Source organism: Coregonus lavaretus (assembly GCF_964263955.1).
Source record: "Coregonus lavaretus genome assembly, chromosome: 15".
Classification (NCBI taxonomy): domain Eukaryota; kingdom Metazoa; phylum Chordata; class Actinopteri; order Salmoniformes; family Salmonidae; genus Coregonus; species Coregonus lavaretus.
In genome coordinates this window covers 26,247,295-26,270,191 of record NC_140002.1, presented here as the reverse complement: position 1 = coordinate 26,270,191, position 22,897 = coordinate 26,247,295, and the positions used below count along the sequence as shown (strand labels likewise).

Below are 22,897 nucleotides of genomic sequence, written 5' to 3'. Positions count from 1 at the left end.
GTGAGGGAGGCCCCGCTCTCTCCTTTCCCAGATGTTTAGTTCATTTCATTCCGATCTCCTTTGCATTATTGTAGCCATTTTCTGCAGCCTGTCAACTATGCCTCTGTCTATCCCTGTTCTCTCCTCTCCACACAGGCTATACAAACGCCTCACACCGCGTGGCTGCTGCCTCTCTAACCTGGTGGTCCCTGCACGCACCACCCACGTGGAGTTCCAGGTCTCAGGCAGCCTCTGGAACTGCCGTTCTGCTGCCAACAAGGCAGAGTTCATCTCAGCCTATGCTACCCTCCAGTCCCTTGACTTCTTGGCGCTGACGGAAACATGGATTACCACTGAAAACACTGCTACTCCTACTGCTCTCTCCTCGTCTGACCATGTGTTCTCGCATACCCGAGAGCATCTGGTCAGCGGGGTGGTGGCACAGGAATCCTCATCTCTCCCAAGTGGACATTCTCTATTTTTCCCCTGACCCATCTGTCTATATCCTCATTTGAATACCATGCTGTCACAGTCACTAGCCCATTTAAGCTTAACATCCTTGTCATTTATCGCCCTCCAGGTTCCCTTGGAGAGTTCATCAATGAGCTTGACGCCTTGATAAGTTCCTTTCCTGAGGATGGCTCACCCCTCACAGTTTTGGGGGACTTCAACCTCCCTACGTCTACCTTTGACTCATTTCTCTCTGCCTCCTTCTTTCCACTCCTCTCCTCTTTTGACCTCACCCTCTCACCGTCCCCCCCTACTCACAAGGCAGGCAATACGCTTGACCTCATCTTTACTAGATGCTGTTCTTCTACTAATCTCACTGCAACTCCCCTCCATGTCTCCGACCACTACTTTGTATCCTTTTCTCTCTCGCTCTCCTCCAACACTACTCACTCTGCCCCTACTCAGATGGTAATGCGCCGTCGCAACCTTCGCTCTCTCTCTCCTGCTACTCTCTCCTCTTCCATCCTATCATCTCTTCCCTCTGCTCAATCCTTCTCCCTCCAATCTCCTGATTCTGCCTCCTCAACCCTCCTCTCCTCCCTTTCTGCATCCTTTGACTCTCTATGTCCCCTATCCTCCCGGCCGACTCGGTCCTCCCCTCCAGCTCCGTGGCTTGATGACTCATTAGGAGCTCACAGAACAGGGCTCCGGGCAGCCAAGTGGAAATTGAGGAAAACTAGACTCCCTGCGGACCTGGCATCTTTTCACTCCCTCCTCTCTACATTTTCTTCATCTGTTTCTGCTGCTAAGGCCACTTTCTACCACTCTAAATTCCAAGCATCTGCCTCTAACCCTAGGAAGCTCTTTGCCACCTTCTCCTCCCTGCTGAATCCTCCTCCCCCTCCCCCCTCCTCCCTCTCTGTGGATGACTTCGTCAACCATTTTGAAAAGAAGGTTGATGACATCCGATCCTCGTTTGTTAAGTCAAATGACACTGCTGGTCCTGCTCACACTGCCTTACCCTATGCTTTGACTTCTTTCTCCCCTCTCTCTCCAGATAAAATCTTGCGACTTGTGACGGCCGGCCGCCCAACAACCTGCCCGCTTGACCCTATCCCCTCCTCTCTTCTCCAGACCATCTCCGGTGACCTTCTCCCTTACCTCACCTCGCTGATCAACTCATCATTGACCGCTGGCTATGTCCCTTCCGTCTTCAAGAGAGCGAGAGTTGCACCCCTTCTCAAAAAACCAACACTCGATCCCTCTGATGTCAACAACTACAGACCAGTATCCCTTCTTTCTTTTCTCTCCAAAACTATTGAGCGTGGCGTCTTTAGCCAACTCTCTTGCTATCTCTCTCAGAATGACCTTCTTGATCCAAACCAGTCAGGTTTCAAGACTGGTCATTCAACTGAGACTGCTCTTCTCTGTGTCACGGAGGCTCTCCGCACTGCTAAAGCTAACTCTCTCTCCTCTGCTCTTGTTCTTCTAGACCTGTCTGCTGCCTTTAATACTGTGAACCATCAGATCCTCCTCTCCACCCTCTCCAAGCTGGGCATCTCCGGCGCGGCTCACTCTTGGATTGCGTCCTACCTGACCGGTCGCTCCAACAAAGTGGCGTGGCGAGAAGCTGTCTCCGCACCACGTGCTCTCACCACTGGTGTCCCCCAGGGCTCAGTTCTAGGCCCTCTCCTATTCTCGCTATACACCAAGTCACTTGGCTCTGTCATATCCTCACGTCCTCTCCTATCATTGCTACGCAGACGACACACAACTAATCTTCTCCTTTCCCCCTTCTGATAACCAGGTGGTGAATCGCATCTCTGCATGTCTGGCAGACATATCAGTATGGATGACGGATCACCACCTCAAGTTGAACCTTGGCAAGACGGAGCTGCTCTTCCTCCCGGGGAAGGACTGCCCGTTCCATGATCTCGCCATCACGGTTGACAACTCCGTTGTGTCCTCCTCCCAGAGTGCGAAGAGCCTTGGCGTGACCCTGGACAACACACTGTCGTTCTCCGCTAACATCAAGGCGGTGACCTGATCCTGTAGGTTCATGCTCTACAACATTCGGAGAGTACGACCCTGCCTTACACAGGAAGCGGCACAGGTCCTAATCCAGGCACTTGTCATCTCCCGTCTGGATTACTGCAACTCGCTGTTGGCTGGGCTCCCTGCCTGTGCCATTAAACCCCTACAACTCATCCAGAATGCCGCAGCCCGTCTGGTGTTCAACCTTCCCAAGTTCTCTCACGTCACCCCGCTCCTCCGCACACTCCACTGGCTTCCAGTTGAAGCTCGCATCTGCTACAAGACCATGGTGCTTGCCTACGGAGCTGTGAGGGGAACGGCACCTCCGTACCTTCAGGCTCTGATCAGTCCCTACACCCAAACGAGGGCATTGCGTTCATCCACCTCTGGCCTGCTGGCTCCCCTACCTCTGCGGAAGCACAGTTCCCGCTCAGCCCAGTCAAAACTGTTCGCTGCTCTGGCACCCCAATGGTGGAACAAGCTCCCTCACGACGCCAGGACAGCGGAGTCACTCACCACCTTCCAGAGACATTTGAAACCCCACCTCTTTAAGGAATACCTGGGATAGGATAAAGTAATCCTTCTTCCCCCCCCTACACGGACTATCTGAGTTAACCTTAAGCCCTACACAAACACTCACTCCATCATCTGCTCACTCACACATAATATGAACATACATTTATACTGACTCTACACCCACTCACATACAAGCTCCTGCTACTCTGTTTATCTTATATCCTATTGCCTGGTCACCTTACCCCTATACATACTGAATCTACCTCAATCACTCTGTATATAGTATTCTTACTTAGTTATTGTGTTCTTCATATTTATTCTTATTTCCCTTTTTTATTGTTTTATTACATTGTTATTAATTATTGCATTATTGGGTTTTGGGTTTGCAAGAAATGCATTTCACTGTACTTGTGCATGTGACATTATAACTTGAAACTAACAGGGGCTGGCTGGCTTGAGGGAGGGAGGGAGGAAGGAGGGGGAGAGAAGTTAATCTCACAGGGAACACTGTATCAGAGAGAGAACATCTAGAACACACACAGTGCTGGCCAGCTAAATGCAAACCACTCAAGGTCAGGACATTTTAAGGAGAAGGCTAGTCAATCTATATTCATATTCCCACCACACTGAGATTAAATGGAGGGGCCATAGTAGCTAGTAAGTGGAGGGTGACCTCACCAGACAATTGAGTGAACATTCAGTTCCCTCAGAGACTACAATAGGAAACAAACAGACAGTCTGACAAGACTGATTGACTGACTCATACACACCTCTGATGTTCACTGCTGTCCACTCCAGATTACACAACATAACCCTCCCTCCTCCTGCCCTCCCTCCTTCCCCTTCTCTCTTTCTGTCTCCATCTCCCTGAAGACATGTCAAATATGCTCAGATCAGTCAAATGGGCTGAGAGTTCATTACATTCACTCTGCGCTGTTTTATGAGGTCATATCCTGAAGAGGCTGGAGTGCTCTGCCGCACACTAAACCATGCCTGTCAGAAATGAGAGGAGGGAGGGGGTGAGGGGAGGAGGGGTAAGAAGAAGGGAGGTGTAGGAGGGAGGGGGCTAGCAGACATCAGCCCCTCTCTGCCGTTACGCTCGGTCTGCTAAAACAGACACATAGCTCATGGCGAGAACACATACCTGCCCACACACCCTGGGAATTCAGCCGGTTTGTTGGTACTGATGTTAAATACACAATCACTACCCATTCATAGAGGGGCAGTGCTCTGACATAAAGTACTGGTCACATCAGTGGTCCCACCACAGAGCATTAAACACCATCTTTAATTGAAGAGAAACCTATTTGATGACCAGAGGACAATTGACTCCACATTAAAACCATTGATCAATTTGCCTGTGCACTATGGCACCACACACATAGAGCAGCATATCTTCCAGTCTGCAACCTCAAGTCCCATACATGGTATTGGCAGGTTGGTATATTGGTATCTATCTATCTATCTATCTATCTATCTATCTATCTATCTATCTATCTATCTATCTATCTATCTATCTATCTATCTATCTTATCTATCTATCTATCTATCTATCTGTCTGTCTGTCTGTCTGTCTGTCTGTCTGTCTGTCTGTCTGTCTGTCTGTCTGTCTGTCTGTCTGTCTGTCTGTCTGTCTGTCTGTCTGTCTGTCTGTCTGTCTGTCTGTCTGTCTGTCTGTCTATCTATCTATCTATCTATCTATCTATCTATCTATCTATATGTCCTCTAAAACGCACACCTCTCCACCACCACTGGAATCACATCCATTCACCTGCTATTGAATCTACAGAGCAGCAGGCCTTAAAAGGGCAATCCACAGTTGAAACAATTACAAAGCGTCTTCCCCGCCACTGTTTCGGTAAAATGCTGAAGGATGGGGCTGGAGAAATGTAACCACTCTCAAATTCATAGAAAGAGCTATGGATGCCAAGAACTGACCATCCATGATATGAAAATTATATTTTTAACCGTGTTTTGAGGCTATAGAGTGTTTGTTTACGTTTACATTAATTTTACATTTAAACAGCACCAGGCTCTAACTAGAATGGACATTATTACTGTGAGGCTAGAGGAGGAAGAAATGACTGCAGCTAGTTTTCCCTGTGCAGTGCTGCTCTCCAGTCAGATCAGAGAATGGACAGAGTGATCACCATTATTAGGTTCCAGGTGGGAAGGGAGGAAGTGGAGGTGGGAAGGCATTTTTTTAGTTAACCTAAGGCAAAGCCCTTGTGCCTGGTGTAATGATCGCTCCTTCAAGCTTTCCTCCTTCTCCTCCTCGTTCTTTTGTTAGGATCTCTTTTGTTGCCGTTTTCTTTGTAGGCTCCCTCCTCTCTGTCCTCTGCGTGTCTTGTACAGCTGCTGCCGTTGGGACCCGCTAATTGTACAGATGTCTCCAGCAGCAGACCTCAGCTAGTGGGGACAGCCCTCTGAGGGCTAGAGGCAGGGGCAGGGAGAGAGGGAAAAATAAATAAGAAGAGGGAAAAGAAGGTGGAGAGAGAGAGAGAGATTGAGATGAAGAGTAGTATGGGAGCAGGGGAGAGGTGGAGAAAAGAGGGAGGGGTAAGTGAGGAAGAGTAGGATGACAGGGAAAACCAGAACATGGGGATAGAGGGGGGAGGGAAAGTGGGAGGTGTGTGAGGGCTGCTGGTGGCACATCATTACTGTCAGGCTGTCTGATGAAGCGAGGAGGAGCGGAGGAGAGGAGTGGAGCAGAGCAGAGTAGAGGAGCCTGTTAATACCAGAGGATTACCCCTGTCTTCTATTAGAGAGACACGACACAGAGCTGAGAGAACAGAGCAGTCTATTCTCACACAGCACTGATGTACTGCACTGCTCTCTCTCTTTTTTCTCCTTTGGGTTCTACATGTGCTCAAAGCCAATGATACATGTTCACTTAAGCGATGAAATCCTTTCCCTGAGGGGAAGTGTGGGGTGAAAGGAGTGTGTGTGTGTGTGCGCGTGCACATGTGTGTGTACACTCCACCCACCTTGGAAGGGGCTGGAGGCCTGCTGGGCCAGGGTGAGATGCTCGTCACTCAGGTGGTAGACAGGCTGGTGCTGGTTGATCTCCACGCTGGTGCACACGTTACTCTCCCCATGGAGGAAGAAAGTGAACGAGCACGACAGGTGTTCACTGTGGAGAGAGAGAAAGAGAGACAATGAGCGAGAGAGAGAGAGCACAGAGTGAGTCATTTTAGCTTGGATGATTCTGTGTGAACTGGTGAATGATACAACAGAGAAAGAGAGAAGGGGAGTGATAGAAGATGAGAGAGTGAGCGAGAGAGGGCAAAACACTTAATTTGCCTGCTAATGGATGGACGGAGGAGCGGAGAGATTTTGGGAGATAACAATGATTCAGCCATGGAGCAACATCTCTAACGTGACAGGGTCTCCTGGCTAGAATACCATAGGTGGAGAGGACGGGTTAGGGAAATGATATGTCACTGATTGAACAGAGACCTAATATGACATCATCACAATCCAAATCAAGTTGTTTCACCAAGGTCAAACATCTGTATTCTTATACTACAGCAGAATGCTGAGTCTGTACTGTAGTGTGTGTAGTGTGTGCGTGTGTGTGTGTGTGTGTGTGTGTTGTTTGCACTCCAAGTGACCAATAAAGAGTGCAAACTCTGAGTCATGAACTCTTGAGAACCCTAACCCACACATACAGAGTTAAAGACATGCCACACAAAGCAATGGGGTGAGAGGAAGTGAGAGAGAGAGAGAGATAGAGGGAGTAGAGAAATAAAGTGAGCAGAAGCGAGAGAGATGGAAGGAGTGACAGGGAAAGAAAGCGAGAGAGAGACTATTGTCTCCAGCCTCTCTCTGCTTCCTCTCATCCTACGCAGCACAGCCACCTGACAGAAGACCAAATGAAAGCGGACGCGGTTAATTTAGTACTGGATCAAAGAGGGGTTGCCTCCTTAGAGGATTTGGTTAAGCAAATATCTATCCCTTTTCTCTACAGCTCTGTCTCTCTCTCCCTCCATCTCTCCCTGGCAGAGCTGCTGTTGCAGAGGATTAAAGAAAAGAAGGGGAATGAAAAAGGAGTGAAGGAATCAGACTAATAATATATCATTATCATGAGACAGGTCTGAGGAAGAACTGAGTGGCACAAGGCTGGAGGAGAGAAACATTTCCACTACAGACTTTTGTATACTAGACATGCACTAACAAGGATAGTCTATACAATGGCAATAAATCTGTAACTTTGTTATATCCTTGATAGTTTAAAAAGAAATGCATGGGCTTTAGCTAAGTGGGCTAACACAGTCTTGAGACATGCAGGAAACCCGGTTCGAACCCAGTCAGTCACAAGATCGAGATTAAATAGGGAGTGGAATAGCTATCTGAGGAAGTCCTATGACAGGGCAATTCAACTATATTGTTATGGGGGCCAAATTTCGTTTTTCATCACACTCCCTTCTAACATGTCCCTTCTAACATAATAGACGGGAATAGAAGGCATGACCATGTTCCAGAGAATCCTATCTTTCAGGAATGGGGTCATAATAGCTAATAACCCAAACGGTTCAAACGCTAGAGACAAACTCATATGAAGAAGCAAATTCAAAATGCCACATTGGTTTCAGAAGCCGTCAGAAACCTGTTTAACACAGAGAGTGTTTGATTATATCTGTTCTCTTCTACCATTCCTTGTTGGCCAAGTACCAGGATGTTGTCTCTGGTTTTGAATTTGAATTTAGAGAACTGAATTTGAAAACTGAATATGAATGTATTTGAGAAGTTGAATGCAGTGCCTTCAGAGAGTATTCACACCCCTTGACTTATTCCACATTTTGTTGTATTACAGCCTGAATTTAAACTGGATAAAATTTAGATATTTTTTTTGTCACTGGCCTACACACAATACCCCATAATGTCAAAGTGGAATTATGTTTTTTGATTTGTTTTATACAAATTAATTAAAAATTAAAAGCTGAAATGTCTTGAATCAATAAGTATTCAACCCCTTTTATGGCAATCCTAAATACGTTCAGCAGTAAAAATGTGCTTAACAAGTCACAAAAGTTGCATGGACTCACTCTTTGTGCAAAATAGTGTTTAACATGATTTTTGAATTACTACCTCATCTCTGTACCCCACACATACAATTATCTGTAAGGTTGCAGTCCCCTGCTGAAAATTGCTGTCTAGCATTGATCATGTGCAAATATTGTACAATTCAGGTGTGAAAAGCTCTTAGAGATTTACCCAGAAAGACTCACAGCTGTAATCGCTGCTAAAGGTGATTCTAACATGTGTTGACTCGGGTGTGAATACTTATGTAAATGAGATATTTATGTATTTTATTTTCAATTCATTTGCAAAAATGTTATCCATTTTGAATTCAGGCCGTAACACAACAAAATGTAGAATAAGTCAAGGGTATGAATAATTTCTGAAGGCACTCTATATGAAACTTAGGTAAACTTGAAATTATAGTTAGTAAACTTGATACACAGACAATGAATGCAATATTTACCATACTGAAACTGAATATATAAATATTGGATTTGAATATTCAATTAAATTGAAATATAATAGTGGCGCAGTGGTCTAAGGCACTGCATCGCAGTGCTAACTGTGCCACTAGAGATCCTGGTTCGAATCCAGGCTCTGTCGCGACCGGGAGACTCATGGGCGGCGCACAATTAGCCCAGCGTCGTCCAGGGTAGGGGAGGGAATGGCCGGCAGGGATGTAGCTCAGTTGATAGAGCATGGTGTTTGCAACGCCAGGGTTGTGGGTTTGATTCCCACGGGGGGCCAGTATAAAAAATATATATGTATTCACTAACTGTAAGTCGCTCTGGATAAGAGCGTCTGCTAAATGACTAAAATGTAAATGTAATAATATAAACAGTCATTCAATTCCGTTTCAAATCATGAAATACAAGTCTTAATTTACTAATTCAATTTCTAAATGCAAAAATATTGATTTCAAATATATTTTCTGTTGGCAATGAAATCGCTCCATAACTTCCTCACTACTGTCTGTCTGTCTCTGGAACAGCCTCCCTCTTTCTCCTATCTGTCTCCACTCAGACATTCTGGCTGATGTTAGGTTCCAACAGAGCAGCCTGTCTCTCCCTGCCCTGGGGCCTTGGTGCAGACTGACTGGGAGGCCACAGTGGGACGGTCTCTCCCTGCCCCCAGGGCAAACTGACTGGGAGGTCACAGTGGGACGGTCTCTCCCTGCCCCCAGGGCAAACTGACTGGGAGTTCACGGTGGGACGGTCTCTCCCTGCCCCCAGGGCAAACTGACTGGGAGGTCACAGTGGGACGGTCTCTCCCTGCCCCCAGGGCAAACTGACTGGGAGGTCACAGTGGGACGGTCTCTCCCTGCCCCCAGGGCAAACTGACTGGGAGGTCACGGTGGGACGGTCTCTCCCTGCCCCCAGGGCAAACTGACTGGGAGGTCACGGTGGGACGGTCTCTCCCTGCCCCCAGGGCAAACTGACTGGGAGGTCACGGTGGGACGGTCTCTCCCTGCCCCCAGGGCAAACTGACTGGGAGGTCACAGTGGGACGGTCTCTCCCTGCCCCCAGGGCAAACTGACTGACTGAGACGGACTGTGTGCCATAGAGAGAGACTGTGTGCCATAGAGAGAGACTGTGTGCCATAAAGATAGACTGTTTACCATAGAGAGAGACTGTGCCAAAGAGAGAAAGAGCAACATGAGCAACACAGCTAGATCGGAGGCAGCTAGTATCAAAGAGCCAAGGGCAGCCAGGTGAGTGACTGCTAGATCAAAGTCAGCTAATATTAAAGAGCTGTCCGGTAATAATAGAGGAGTAAAAATATATGGCTTCCCAGTGGCTGTGAGAGAGAAACAGGCTCTGTTAGTAAGGTGTGTCAGGGCAGGACCGCCCAGAAGTAGAGCGCTGAGCCTCTCGGGCCTCCTGTGGTGTGTGTGTCTGGGCTGTTAAGGCAAGGTGGGGCAGGGAGCCAACAATTTAGCGAGTGGAGGAAGCCTCACACCTCGCCTTTATTCTCTAGGAATTACAGGTGCATTATTGGAATTTAATTCCCTTTTTATGCACCTTTCTCTCTACGCGTATTCTGACCTTGAACTTAAGCATGGGCAAAAGTATGTGTCAGCCAGGTATTTGTTTGGGATGGAGATTGCAAAAATGGAGGTGTGGCAGAGGTGTGTCTACAGATATGCAGTATTCTGATATTGACTTAATTCCCTCATAATTCCACCACCTTTACATGCGAGGAAACCATGAATAAGGTTGAGCAACCTTCGGTTCTAAGTGGCAAAACATCTACTTTTTTCAGATAGAAATAACACCAATCTCCATGCACTGTAATGTATAAATTGATAAGATCTACTGATAAGACAGTTTGAGTATTCCGTTTGGATAAGGGGATTGTAAATATAATGACAATTGTTTTAGATCTATTTTACCTTATGATCGCTGGAGACAAATCGTGAACTTGGGACTATAAGGATCTATCTGCAAAAATATGATTCTGAGATAGTTGGCTTTAAATTTCCGAACCCTCATTGGTTTGAATGGTGTCAGCAAGTTTTATCTTGCATTCTTTTTATCTTAACTACATACATTGGGGTATTTAGAGTACTATATAGGTAGAGAACATTGAACAGAACAAGGCTATGTCAATAACTCAATTTTGAATATAACGCAGTCCCAAGCTCTCGAATGTGAAAACATTCATATTTCAGCAAACTGAAAAGCATTTCAACATGACAGGTATTTCGGCCTCTTTTCCACAGTGAATTTTAAATAGCTGTGACCTTATACCAAATTGTAATTGTTGACCTATGGCTTCATAGGTTGCAAGGGTGAAATTTGGAGACCCAAGCTGAGGCTGTAGCCTATGGAAACCCGTGAGCACTGACAGTAGCGCCAAACCTGCTGAGTTGATTTATGCACTGTAGAATGTTTTAATTATATGCCCAGACTTTTCAGTCGTTTCTTTTACCATCGCTAACCTATTATACCGAACAAAAATATAAACGCAACATGCAACAATTTCAACGATTTTAGTGGGTTACAGATCATATGAGGAAATCAGTCAATTGAAATAAATTCATTAGGCCCTAATCTATGGATTTCACATGACTGGGAATACAGATATGCATCTGTTGGTCAGATACCTTTAAAAAAAAAAGGGCCTCACAACGGGCCCCAGGATCTCGTCACGGTATTTTTGTGCATTCAAATTGCCATCGATAAAATGCAATTGTGTTAGTTGTCCGTAGTGTATGCCTGCCCATACAGTGAGGGAAAAAAGTATTTGATCCCCTGCTGATTTTGTAAGTTTGCCCACTGACAAAGAAATGATCAGTCTATACTTTTAATGGTAGGTTTATTTGAACAGTGAGAGACAAAATAACAACAAAAAAAATCCAGAAAAACACATGTCAAAAATGTTATAAATCGATTTGCATTTTAATGAGGGAAATAAGTATTTGACCCCCTCTCAATCAGAACGATTTCTGGCTCCCAGGTGTCTTTTATACAGGTAACGAGCTGAGATTAGGAGCACACTCTTAAAGGGAGTGGTCCAAATCTCAGCTTGTTACCTGTATAAAAGACACCTGTCCACAGAAGCAATCAATCAATCAGATTACAAACTCTCCACCATGGCCAAGACCAAAGACCTCTCCAAGGATGTCAGGGACAAGATTGTAGACTTACACAAGGCTGGAATGGGCTACAAGAAAATCGCCAAGCAGTTTGGTGAGAAGGTGACCAGAGTTGGTGCGATTATCCGCAAATGGAAGAAAGACAAAAGAACTGTCAATCTCCCTCGGCCTGGGGCTCCATGCCAAGATCTCACCTCGTGGCGTTGCAATGATCATGAGAACGGTGAGGAATCAGCCCAGAACTACACGGGAGGATCTTGTCAATGATCTCAAGGCAGCTGGGACCATAGTCACCAAGAAAACAATTGGTAACACACTACGCCGTAAAGGACTGAAATCCTGCAGCGCCCGCAAGGTCCCCCTGCTCAAGAAAGCACATATACAGTGGGGAAAAAAAGTATTTAGTCAGCCACCAATTGTGCAAGTTCTCCCACTTAAAAAGATGAGAGAGGCCTGTAATTTTCATCATAGGTACACGTCAACTATGACACACAAAATGAGAAAAAAACATCACATTGTAGGATTTTTAATGAATTTATTTGCAAATTATGGTGGAAAATAAGTATTTGGTCAATAACAAAAGTTTCTCAATACTTTGTTATATACCCTTTGTTGGCAATGACACAGGTCAAACGTTTTCTGTAAGTCTTCACAAGGTTTTCACACACTGTTGCTGGTATTTTGGCCCATTCCTCCATGCAGATCTCCTCTAGAGCAGTGATGTTTTGGGGCTGTCGCTGGGCAACACGGACTTTCAACTCCCTCCAAAGATTTTCTATGGGGTTGAGATCTGGAGACTGGCTAGGCCACTCCAGGACCTTGAAATGCTTCTTACGAAGCCACTCCTTCGTTGCCCGGGCGGTGTGTTTGGGATCATTGTCATGCTGAAAGACCCAGCCACGTTTCATCTTCAATGCCCTTGCTGATGGAAGGAGGTTTTCACTCAAAATCTCACGATACATGGCCCCATTCATTCTTTCCTTTACACGGATCAGTCGTCCTGGTCCCTTTGCAGAAAAACAGCCCCAAAGCATGATGTTTCCACCCCCATGCTTCACAGTAGGTATGGTGTTCTTTGGATGCAACTCAGCATTCTTTGTCCGCCAAACACGACGAGTTGAGTTTTTACCAAAAAGTTATATTTTGGTTTCATCTGACCATATGACATTCTCCCAATCCTCTTCTGGATCATCCAAATGCACTCTAGCAAACTTCAGACGGGCCTGGACATGTACTGACTTAAGCAGGGGGACACGTCTGGCACTGCAGGATTTGAGTCCCTGGCGGCGTAGTGTGTTACTGATGGTAGGCTTTGTTACTTTGGTCCCAGCTCTCTGCAGGTCATTCACTAGGTCCCCCTGTGTGGTTCTGGGATTTTTGCTCACCGTTCTTGTGATCATTTTGACCCCACGGGGTGAGATCTTGCGTGGAGCCCCAGATCGAGGGAGATTATCAGTGGTCTTGTATGTCTTCCATTTCCTAATAATTGCTCCCACAGTTGATTTCTTCAAACCAAGCTGCTTACCTATTGCAGATTCAGTCTTCCCAGCCTGGTGCAGGTCTACAATTTTGTTTCTGGTGTCCTTTGACAGCTCTTTGGTCTTGGCCATAGTGGAGTTTGGAGTGTGACTGTTTGAGGTTGTGGACAGGTGTCTTTTATACTGATAACAAGTTCAAACAGGTGCCATTAATACAGGTAACGAGTGGAGGACAGAGGAGCCTCTTAAAGAAGAAGTTACAGGTCTGTGAGAGCCAGAAATCTTGCTTGTTTGTAGGTGACCAAATACTTATTTTCCACCATAATTAGCAAATAAATTCATTTAAAATCCTACAATGTGATTTTCTGAATTTTTTTCTTCTCAATTTGTCTGTCATAGTTGACGTGTACCTATGATGAAAATTACAGGCCTCTCTCATCTTTTTAAGTGGGAGAACTTGCACAATTGGTGGCTGACTAAATACTTTTTTTCCCCACTGTACATGCCCGTCTGATGTTTGCCAATGAACATCTGAATGATTCAGAGGAGAACTGGGTGAAAGTGTTGTGGTCAGATGAGACCAAAATCGAGCTCTTTGGCATCAACTCAACTCGCCGTGTTTGGAGGAGGAGGAATGCTGCCTATGACTCCAAGAACACCATCCCCACCGTCAAACATGGAGGTGGAAACATTATGCTTTGGGGGTGTTTTTCTGCTAAGGGGACAGGACAACTTCACCGCATCAAAGGAACGATGGACCGGGCCATGTACCGTCAACTCTTGGGTGAGAACCTCCTTCCCTCAGCCAGGGCATTGAAAATGGGTCGTGGATGGGTATTCCAGCATGACAATGACCCAAAACACACGGCCAAGGCAACAAAGGAGTGGCTCAAGAAGAAGCACATTAAGGTCCTGGAGTGGCCTAGCCAGTCTCCAGACCTTAATCCCATAGAAAATCTGTGGAGGGAGCTGAAGGTTCGAGTTGCCAAACATCAGCCTCGAAACCTTAATGACTTGAAGAAGATCTGCAAAGAGGAGTGGGACAAAATCCCTCCTGAGATGTGTGCAAACCTGGTGGCCAACTACAAGAAACGTCTGACCTCTGTGATTGCCAACAAGGGTTTTGCCACCAAGTACTAAGTCATGTTTTGCAGAGGGGTCAAATACTTATTTCCCTCATTAAAATGCAAATCAATTCATAACATTTTTGACATGCGTTTTTCTGGATTTTTTTGTTGTTATTCTGTCTCTCACTGTTCAAATAAACCTACCATTACAATTATAGACTGATCATGTCTTTGTCAGTGGGCAAACATACAAAATCAGCAGGGGATCAAATACTTTTTTCCCTCATTGTACCATAACCCCACCACCACCATGGGGCACTCTGTTCACAACGTTGACATCAGCAAACCACTCCCCCACACAATGCCATACACATGGTCTGCGGTTGTGAGGCCGGTTGGATGTACTGCCAAATTCTCTAAAACGACTTTGGAGGCACCTTATGGTAGAGAAATGAGCATTCAATTATCTGACAACAGCTCTGGTGGACATTCCTGCAGTCAGCATGCCAATTGCAGACTCCCTCAAAACTTGAGACATCTGTGGCATTGTGTTGTGTGACAAAACTGCACATTTTAGAGTGGCCTTTTATTGTCCCCAGCACAAGGTGCACCTGTTTAATGCTCATGCTGTTTAATCAGCTTCTTGATATGCCACACCTGTCAGGTGGATGGATTATCTTGGCACTAAATGCTCACTAACAGATTTGTTCACAAAATGTGAGAGAAATAAGCTTTTTGGGCGTATGGAAGATTTCTGGGATTTTTTATTTCAGCTCATGAAACATGGGACCAACACTTTACATGTTGCGTTTATATTTCTGTTCAGTGTATATCGAGACAGGTTCAGAATACGGATCAATGAAAGAAATCCATCTAAATACACGCATATTCGTCTCCTTTTCAGCACCAATTGGTACATTTTTTAAATACTCTCTATTTAGGGTTAGGAAAGTATTTATGATTCATACATAAACAGGGTTGGAGAGCCTTTACGCAATAAATATATTGGCAAATCAAAAGTAGTGTTTGATTCTTCCTGAATGTTGCCATATTCAATTGTTTAATCCATGAACTATTGGAAGGTGAGAAAAGTGTGCAATAGGGGTTGAACAATAGTCCTATAAATCTACCCTTATCCTCACTAATCATGGAACTGTGATGACAACAGTTCAGTCGTCGAGAAATTCTATTCTGCTGTTCTAGAATTTGATTGTTGCATTTTGCCGCTATTCTCTGCACCCCTCACTGCATCAAGACCGCATTTTCTACTTCATATTAGGCTTTATAAAACGGTATTTTTTTAACCACTCAATCTCTTATTCTTTCTGCCTATAGTAGTAGCAGCGAGTATCTATAGTATTGTTGATCATTATATAATTATTATTATCTATATTACATTTATTTAGGGCTGTCCCCGACTAAAATAAATCTTGGTCAACCAAGAGTCGTCTGTTCTTTCGACCAATCGACGGGCCTACATTTTAAAACGTGTATTTCTCCATATATAGACACACCCTATGTAGGCTACTGAGCTTGTCTGATGCTTTAAGCACACTGTGGTTATATAATTAAGACTCACAAATGACTCAAGAGGGAGCCAGAGATCAAGATAGCCTAACCAGAAGAAAAAAACCTGTTCCGAACATCCTCCTCCCGCTGCTGCTGGCCTTCGCAGATTCTTCCATTACGCTCCCAAAGTTGCCGGTAATAGGCTACACCAGGGATCGGCAACCTTTTCTATTTGGAGTGCCAATTTATCTTACCATTTCTACCAATCTGCATGCCAGTTGTGATTTTCATATGCACATTTTGGTGGAACAGTTTAATTTCTTTGATAATAAAGTCTTCATATAATAATATAATATGCCATTTAGCAGACGCTTTTATCCAAAGCGACTTACAGTCATGCGTGCATACATTTTTGTGTATGGGTGGTCCCGGGGATCGAACCCACTACCTTGGCGTTACAAGCACCGTGCTCTACCAGCTGAGCTACAGAGGACCACATATCTCAAAATCATTGTCATGTGATTAATAAACATGATATCTAAATCTAAATGAAAATTATACAAATCTAAAAGTAACTTCTATTACCATTGCCACTATGTAAAAATAGCCTACATAAAGCCAACAAATAAAAACATTGCAGCCTGCAGGTAGAAAGTATCCTGATAAAAATATATCACATTGGCTACACCAATGCTGAGTGGTTATCGAAATGTTCCTAATTGACAGTAGTTCCTCAATGTAGCCTTTCTCAATGGATGTAAAAACAGACTTTGTTTACTTGCTGTTTGAGGTGAACTCATTACTGAGTTAAGACATTCAGAAATACTATCAGATCCCCAAATGGGCACATTTATAAGCCTACATTTGCACGCAGGCCAGGTAGCCTAGGCCTACTTCTATGCGTAATCAGGTGCGCATCCTTACTCAACATTGACAGGACCACTCCAAACAAAACACAATGAATCAATTGACAACTCGTAAATGGAATGAAATAAACCAAAACTTGTTTCTCACAAGTGTAGGATAGGTTGTGCACTCTGCAAACAAAGTGTCCACTCCGACAATGAGAACTGTAAAATACTGTAATAATAATATATTGAATGCATTAACAGAAATTACAGTAACCAAACAAACATTGTATATTAGAAATTATGGGAATTAATGGGCCATCCCCGTGGAGTCCGCAATGGATTAGTCCACTGAGACAGGCATCAATCAATCAAGACAAAAAAAAAAAAAGACAAAAAAAGACATGTGCCATAAAATACTGCCCGTCTAAAAAATCCTCGGTCGACCAACAGCCTATCGACCAAACAATCGACCAGTTGACTAAATGGGGTCAGCCCTACATTTATTATTATCTGAAAGAGGCTTTGGTATTAGCCTGTCTGAGGGGCTGCGCGTGTGAAACAGGGCGGGAAACCACAGGTAAGTCTAGTGTGTTTAATACAATAGTGGCGAACAAACAAAGTGAGAGCGGAGTATGAGCATATATTACATATGCCGACCATTGTTAAGGGAAACGCTGGCATCCTAAATGCTTTTAGTTCATTTTTTAAATTAATTTAATTTATTCTCCCCTGGAAAAACTAGGCTACAGTGGTGCCTATATTTTATCATCATGTCAACATATTATCTCCACTGGACATGTAGCCTAAAGTTGCCTGCCTCGTCGCCAAGCGAGGAAGATATTTCGCAATCATCAAATGCGGTGAGTATTATGGCTTGGATAGGTTTTGCCTGGTCGGGGTGGAAGAGAATGAGAACAGAGTGGATTAAGTCATGTAAGCAACAAAGTGAGGTAGTTTGTGTGGATGATCAGATTGAATGGTGTGTGTGTGTAATCAGCTATTTTGTGTGCAGAGACCATGTGAGGCGAGGTTGTAGATATAATGGGTTATCGTAAACTATGGAGCTAGACAGGATTATCTAGGTTTATGCTTTGGCGTCATCTACGGGCTGAATGTTACATGGGTGGACCAGTTATCGATCTCCTTCCAAAACGTGGTTACATTTGTATAAACTTCAGTTATTACTGACTACAAACCCCTCTAAAATAGTTTCACCCAAATCTGGCAACCCTGTTTAGCTTTGGCGCTACGGCTAGGCTAAGCAAGGCTGTAGGCTTGTATTTTAGGTGAAAACACTTTAATTGCTTTGTGATTTGTCAAAAACTGTAAATGACTTCTCAAGTCATGTGCTCTGGTTCTTGTATACACTGTAACAAGCACATCAAATATTTGTAATATACTAAAAAGTGGCCAAACTAAGTTGATCTTATTCGGGCTATGGGCGCAGCCATCTTTGACTAAAACTTTGTTTATTTGCGTTTTATAGTGAATGTCATTCTGGGATTAGGGAGTTTTCGCTTGTCAAACATAAACAAACATGGCTGCCATCATAAAGAATTTAGCCGTTGTTAGCTTAGCTGACACGTATCTATTTTCTAGGGGTTAAAAGGGTTAAACTGCTACGTATGGTCTGCGTTCCATAATGATTCAAATAGGCTACATGTCCCAAATTATTGCACAAATTGTAATACGTTAGCCTAATATGATCCACTGTTGCTAGTGACCATCAGGAACAACCACACAGACGTGACAGAGGAAAAAAAGGTAAACTAATGATGTAATGGAATGATGCAAAATGTAGGCTACAAATTAAAGGAAACTAACAGTCACTGCACTAAAGTGGGTATTACTGATGGTGTCTACCGATAGTGGCTAATATTTACACTGAACAAAAATATAAATGCAACATGTAAAGTGTTGGTCCCATGTTTCATGAGTTGAAATAAATGATCCTGTCATTACACAGGTGCACCTTGTGCTGTGGACAATAAAAGGCTATTTTAAAATGTTCAGTTTTGTCACACAACACAATGCCACAGATGTCTCAAGTTTTGAGGGAGCATGCAATTGGCATGCTGACTGTAGGAATGTCCACCAGAGCTGTTGCCAGACAATTGAATGTTCATTTCACTACCATAAGCTGCCTCCAACGTCGTTTTAGAGAATTTGGCAGTACGTCCAACCGGCCTCACAACCGCAGCCCACGTGTAACCACGCCAGCCGAGGTCCACCACATCCGGATTCTTCACCTGCGGAATCGTCTGAGGGAGGGTGGGGTTGGTGCTGAGGATTATTTCTGTTAGTAATAAAGCCCTTTTGTGGGGAAAAACTAATTCTGATTGGCTGGGCCTGGCTCCCTAGTGGGTGGGCCTGGCTGCCAAGTGGGTGAGCCTATGCCCTCAAAGGCCCACCCATGGCTGCACCCTTGCCCAGTCGTGAAATCCATAGATTAGGGCCTAATGAATTTATTTCAATTGACTGATTTCCTTATATGAACTGTAACTCAGTAAAATCTTTGAAATTGTTGCATGTTTTGTTTATATTTTTGTTCAGTATATATTCTAGTGAGTCTGTCAAGAAAATCTGAATTAAAGGTACACTGTACTTAAAGGGATGCCTTTAGATAAATGCACTGAAAAGCCTATTGAATGAGAACTCCATGAGAAAATATGTTGGCCAGCAAGTGGGATGGTTTCAGCGGTTGAATTACATTTATTCATTTCGAGCAAGGGAGCCACACCTGCAAAGCCCTTTACGCACCTGCATACGGTAAGTCTGAATACCAACTACTGAGAAGTGCTTAAATCAAAATGCCTAAAAAAGGAATAGATTTCCTAAGTCTGAATCGGCCCTAGGAGAGCAGATATCACACAAATAAACATGCAGTGCACACACACACGCAGGACAAGCCTCCAGGTCTATGACAGCTCAGCCAACCACCTGTGGGGGTGTGACAGAGAGAGAGCAGGGGGGAGGAGCTGGAGACTAAGTCAGGCATGTGCACCGCCCCCTCTGCTACCATGGCGCTGCAGCAGCACTAGGGAGAGAGCAGGTCTAGACTACCTTTAGCACCGCTGAGGTGAGGTGTCTAAGAGGGAGGGAGGGAGGGAGGGAGGGAGGAGAAGGGGGAGAGAGAGGGAGAAAGGGAGGGAAAAGAGGGATAGGTACTGAGGGGAAGGAGAAGAGGAGTGTATCCAGCTTACTGTCTGTCTGTCTGTCTGTCTGAGCTGTGCAGACTAAACACACAGGCTGTCTGCCGAGAGCAGCATTGCAGGAGTAACCACAGAAACCACAAACTCAGAATCATTTACTCACACTCACTCTTGTCTCTGACACAAACACACACACTCTGCCTCTCAAAACCCACTCCAATTGACTTCTACACACCAGTCTCATACTGTGCTGAGAGAGTGTGATCTAAAGAGTCTGGTAGGAGAGAACATTTTGACACAGAGTGAAATCCAAAAGGAACGCTCATTTCCTTTTTCCGATTCTAAAAATGTTGGTGTGTGTATGTGTTCTGTGTTGCCCGGCTGAGGGAGCTAAAGGAATAGAGGGCTGCCACCTGTAGCCGATTAGGCAGAACGGCAGCCACACCACATCAACAGTGTCTGGGCATGCTCCTTTTCATCCTCTCTATCAGAGAAACTCACTTTAGAGATACTCACTCATCAGTTGAGTAAACTGCCATTGAAAGAGGCTAATATGGATTTTTAAGATAAAACAATAATGAGAGGTTAGGATAAGAAGGTTCCCAGAGCTGTCTAAAATGGAGATGTAAACAATGTATCCTATGTCTTAAATATCATCACACGGAGAGTGAGTATTGATCAAATTCTCAAGTGCTCATTGAGGCATTTCTCAGCAGCAGATTCTTTTCTCCATTGTGCAAGGAATAAATGTCAATAGATAATAGACATATGTTCATTTTTAACCCTTAGTAGCCCCCATGCCCGTATTATAAAAACAACAACAAATACAGCAGAGACACATGACCTAACCGCTGTGTCACACACGCACACACACACAAAGGGGCAGGGGATTTGTCGCCAGTTGGCTGAAAAGTGCAGCACAATCACATTGGACCAGGCTCGGCTGACGTGCCTGCTGTTGCCACGGCTGTGTGGCGTGCCACCACGGGCCCATTGTCACTGTCACGGCCAGCACACACACACTGTCAGCTCCAAACAAACTCTGTAATCTCTCAATTATTCTGGGGAGGCAAGGTGGGGTTGGGCTGTGTGAAGATATGTAGGGTGTAGGGTTTCCGTTAGGAAAATGTGGCGCCAGAAATTTCACTGGCAACATATTAATTTACCGGACATTTCAGAAATTTACCGGATCCAAATGCATTGGGTGCGTAACCAAATTAAGGTGTCCACCCACGGTGCTCAGAATGACAGAAATCACATTTAGAATATGGTAATTCATATTAACAGAACATGCAAGTCGAGGATGCACTGATGTGTGGTCCACTTTGTACTTTTCCTCAGCCAACAAGACAAGTAACGAACAGCAAAATCACTAGCCTATGTCAATCTACTATAGTAAAAAAGTTTAGGCTACCTATTCTATTGGTCAGCTTGTCGAGAAAGAAATAGCCTATAGCAAACAGACTCTGGGACAGTTGTGGGACGATAAGATACCAAATTCATTCAACCAGTAGGACTAGGAGAAAAAAATAACATTAAAAGCAATGAGTCTGATGCAACACATCAGAACATTATAAGTGCAGCAATGCGCACAAGGAAGTAGCCTACCCGCCAATTTTCGTTCCATAATGCAATTAGAGGGAAAACAAAAGGGCACAGCACATACTAGCAGTTTCATGTGACAGAGATGAAAATATCCGTTCATTCAACCAGAGACTAATCGTTTTCATGCACATTTTTTACTTGAGAAATAATGCATCAAACATCTTAGTTAGATGTAAAATTGTGCGACTAAGAACTCCTCGACAAAAACATCCCAAATTAATGGCAGATTTCTTGAGTTATCTTAGATTAATTCTGACTATTTTGTGGAAGTATATACTGGCTACGGTGTCTCAAGATGGACAAACAGCACTATTGTCACTTTTTTCTTGTTTTTCAAGTGAAGGTCTTTTAAGAGAGTATGCGAGCACAATTGTTCGATTCGGCTAGGCGCCAGCCGAACCGAAGCATGCAGAAGGCTTAAGCCCACTTGCCGAAAACACACACACCTCTAGTCCACTATAGCTGACTTGATTCCTGAGGACAAACAGAGTGGCTCTCGCTCTGTGCTCCTCCTCCTCTCTCTCTCTGTGCTCCTCCTCCTCTCTCTCTGTGCTCCTCCTCCTCTCTCTCCCTGCTCCTCCTCCTCTCTCTCCGTGCTCCTCCTCCTCTCTCTCTGTGCTCCTCCTCCTCTCTCTCCCTGCTCCTCCTCCTCTCTCTCTGTGCTCCTCCTCCTCTCTCTCCGTGCTCCTCTTTCTCTCTCTCCGTGCTCCTCTTCCTCTCTCTCTGATGCAAATTCTGATTGGCCTTTAGCTCAGGAAGGAAAGAGACAATAAGATCATCCACTGGGGGTTTGAACCCGTGCCATGGTGCACCTTAAAGACCAGGTGGGTAATTTGCCTTGTGTTGGTTGGCAAAGGCGGGCTATGGAAATGAGGTGGCAAAGGGCCGTCTGGAGGCAGGACAGCCTGGAGGCAGCACCAGGGGAGGAGAGGAAGGGAAAGAACTGGTAGTATTATCATTATCAGGCTGACTGTTATCACTACTTCCACTTTATAATAGAATATGCATCATATCATCATCACCACATAAACACACCAGCCCAGAGGATCACCAAAGGCCTTTCAACATACACACTTGCACACTAACACACATGAACGTGCATGCACATACATATAGATCTCTCACACACATAATTTGAGGGTAAACAGAAAGTTTTATGGAGGACAGAAATTATTTGTAGAGAGAGAGCGATTGAGGGAGGGATGTCACATTCCTTAGATGTTTGTTTGGCTTGGCTAGCAGTGCTATAAAAACAGGGCTTCCGGTTAGCTGCTGTACACTTCCTGACAACAAGTGGCTCTAGCACACACACACACACGCACGCACACACACACACACACACACACACACACACACACACACACACACACACACACACACACACACACACACACACACACACACACACACACACACACACACACACACACACACACACACACACACACACACACACACACACTCACACAAACAAACGCACACACATCATGTTGTCTGACACACACCACATAATCAAAGATAAGATTAACTTTATTATCCCCCAGGGGAAGATAGTCGATTTGACAAGCAATGCTTCTGTAGAATGCTTCTGATGTGCAAGCCACATACAGTATGAGGGCAATTCCACGGTAAC

The 22,897-nt window shown here is 44.7% G+C and overlaps 1 protein-coding gene across 2 annotated transcripts in view; it reads right to left on the bottom strand.

Annotated features, from left to right (window-relative positions):
• LOC311142374 (mediator of RNA polymerase II transcription subunit 13-like) overlaps positions 1–22,897 on the bottom strand; it is a 130,411-nt gene that overhangs the window by 50,523 nt on the left and 56,991 nt on the right. For both annotated transcript variants that reach the window (XM_084178020.1, XM_084178021.1), the window contains exon 4: positions 5,967–6,112. In XM_084178020.1, the coding sequence (XP_084034146.1) occupies positions 5,967–6,112 (146 nt within the window). The remainder of the gene's footprint in view (positions 1–5,966; positions 6,113–22,897) is intronic.